Here is a 625-nt window from a genome sequence, read left to right as displayed (position 1 = left end):
TCCTCCAGTAAACGTTTTGCTGCCTCCGCCGCCACCTCCCGCTTTTGCTCCCACCCCCGTTGCCAATAAGAAAAAAAGCGAAAGCGACCACCGCGACACGCAAAACAGAAAAAACAAGGAAGTCACTTCTTCTTTTTATTTTTACGAGAAACAGCCGCAACAGAAACCCACACTCTCGCCAATGTTCCGCGCCACGTTCTCCGCCCTGAGGAAGCTGCAGCCGCTTGGCCCGCGCGTGCTGGTGAAGCGCACGCTGGCGGCGAAGCAGACGAAGGCCGGCGTGCTCATCCCCGAGCAGGTTGCCGGCAAGGTGAACGAGGGCACCGTGGTCGCCGTCGCCGCCGCAACGAAGGACTGGGCCCCCACCGTGAAGGTGAACGACACGGTGCTGCTCCCCGAGTTTGGCGGCAGCAGCGTGAAGGTGGAGGGCGAGGAGTTCTTCCTCTACAACGAGGACTCCCTGCTCGGCGTGCTGCAGGGATGAGTTGTGGCTTCTCCGCAGAGGCCGCTAAGGAGCTACGTGATGGAACACATATTATTTCTTTTTATTTGTGGTAAATATTTAATGGACTAATTTGCTGGTTGAGTGAGGGCGCTGTGTGAGTGTGTGGGTGCGCAGGGGCGG

The 625-nt window shown here is 58.1% G+C and overlaps 1 protein-coding gene across 1 annotated transcript; it reads left to right on the top strand.

Moving 5' to 3' along the window:
- Window positions 1-181: 181 nt before the first annotated feature.
- Window positions 182-484, top strand: Tco025E_09847 (10 kDa heat shock protein; the record flags this gene model as incomplete). Its single annotated transcript, XM_029376650.1, has 1 exon — window positions 182-484. The coding sequence occupies one exon, from the start codon at window positions 182-184 to the stop codon at window positions 482-484; it is 303 nt and encodes a 100-aa protein (XP_029223273.1).
- Between the last annotated feature and the right edge of the window lie 141 nt (window positions 485-625).

Source organism: Trypanosoma conorhini (genome assembly GCF_003719485.1).
Source record: "Trypanosoma conorhini strain 025E chromosome Unknown Tco_14.4_contig_01319, whole genome shotgun sequence".
NCBI classification, from domain to species: Eukaryota; Euglenozoa; class Kinetoplastea; order Trypanosomatida; family Trypanosomatidae; genus Trypanosoma; species Trypanosoma conorhini.
The sequence above is the reverse complement of the archived record's forward strand: the minus strand, read 5'-3'. Positions and strand labels throughout refer to the sequence as shown.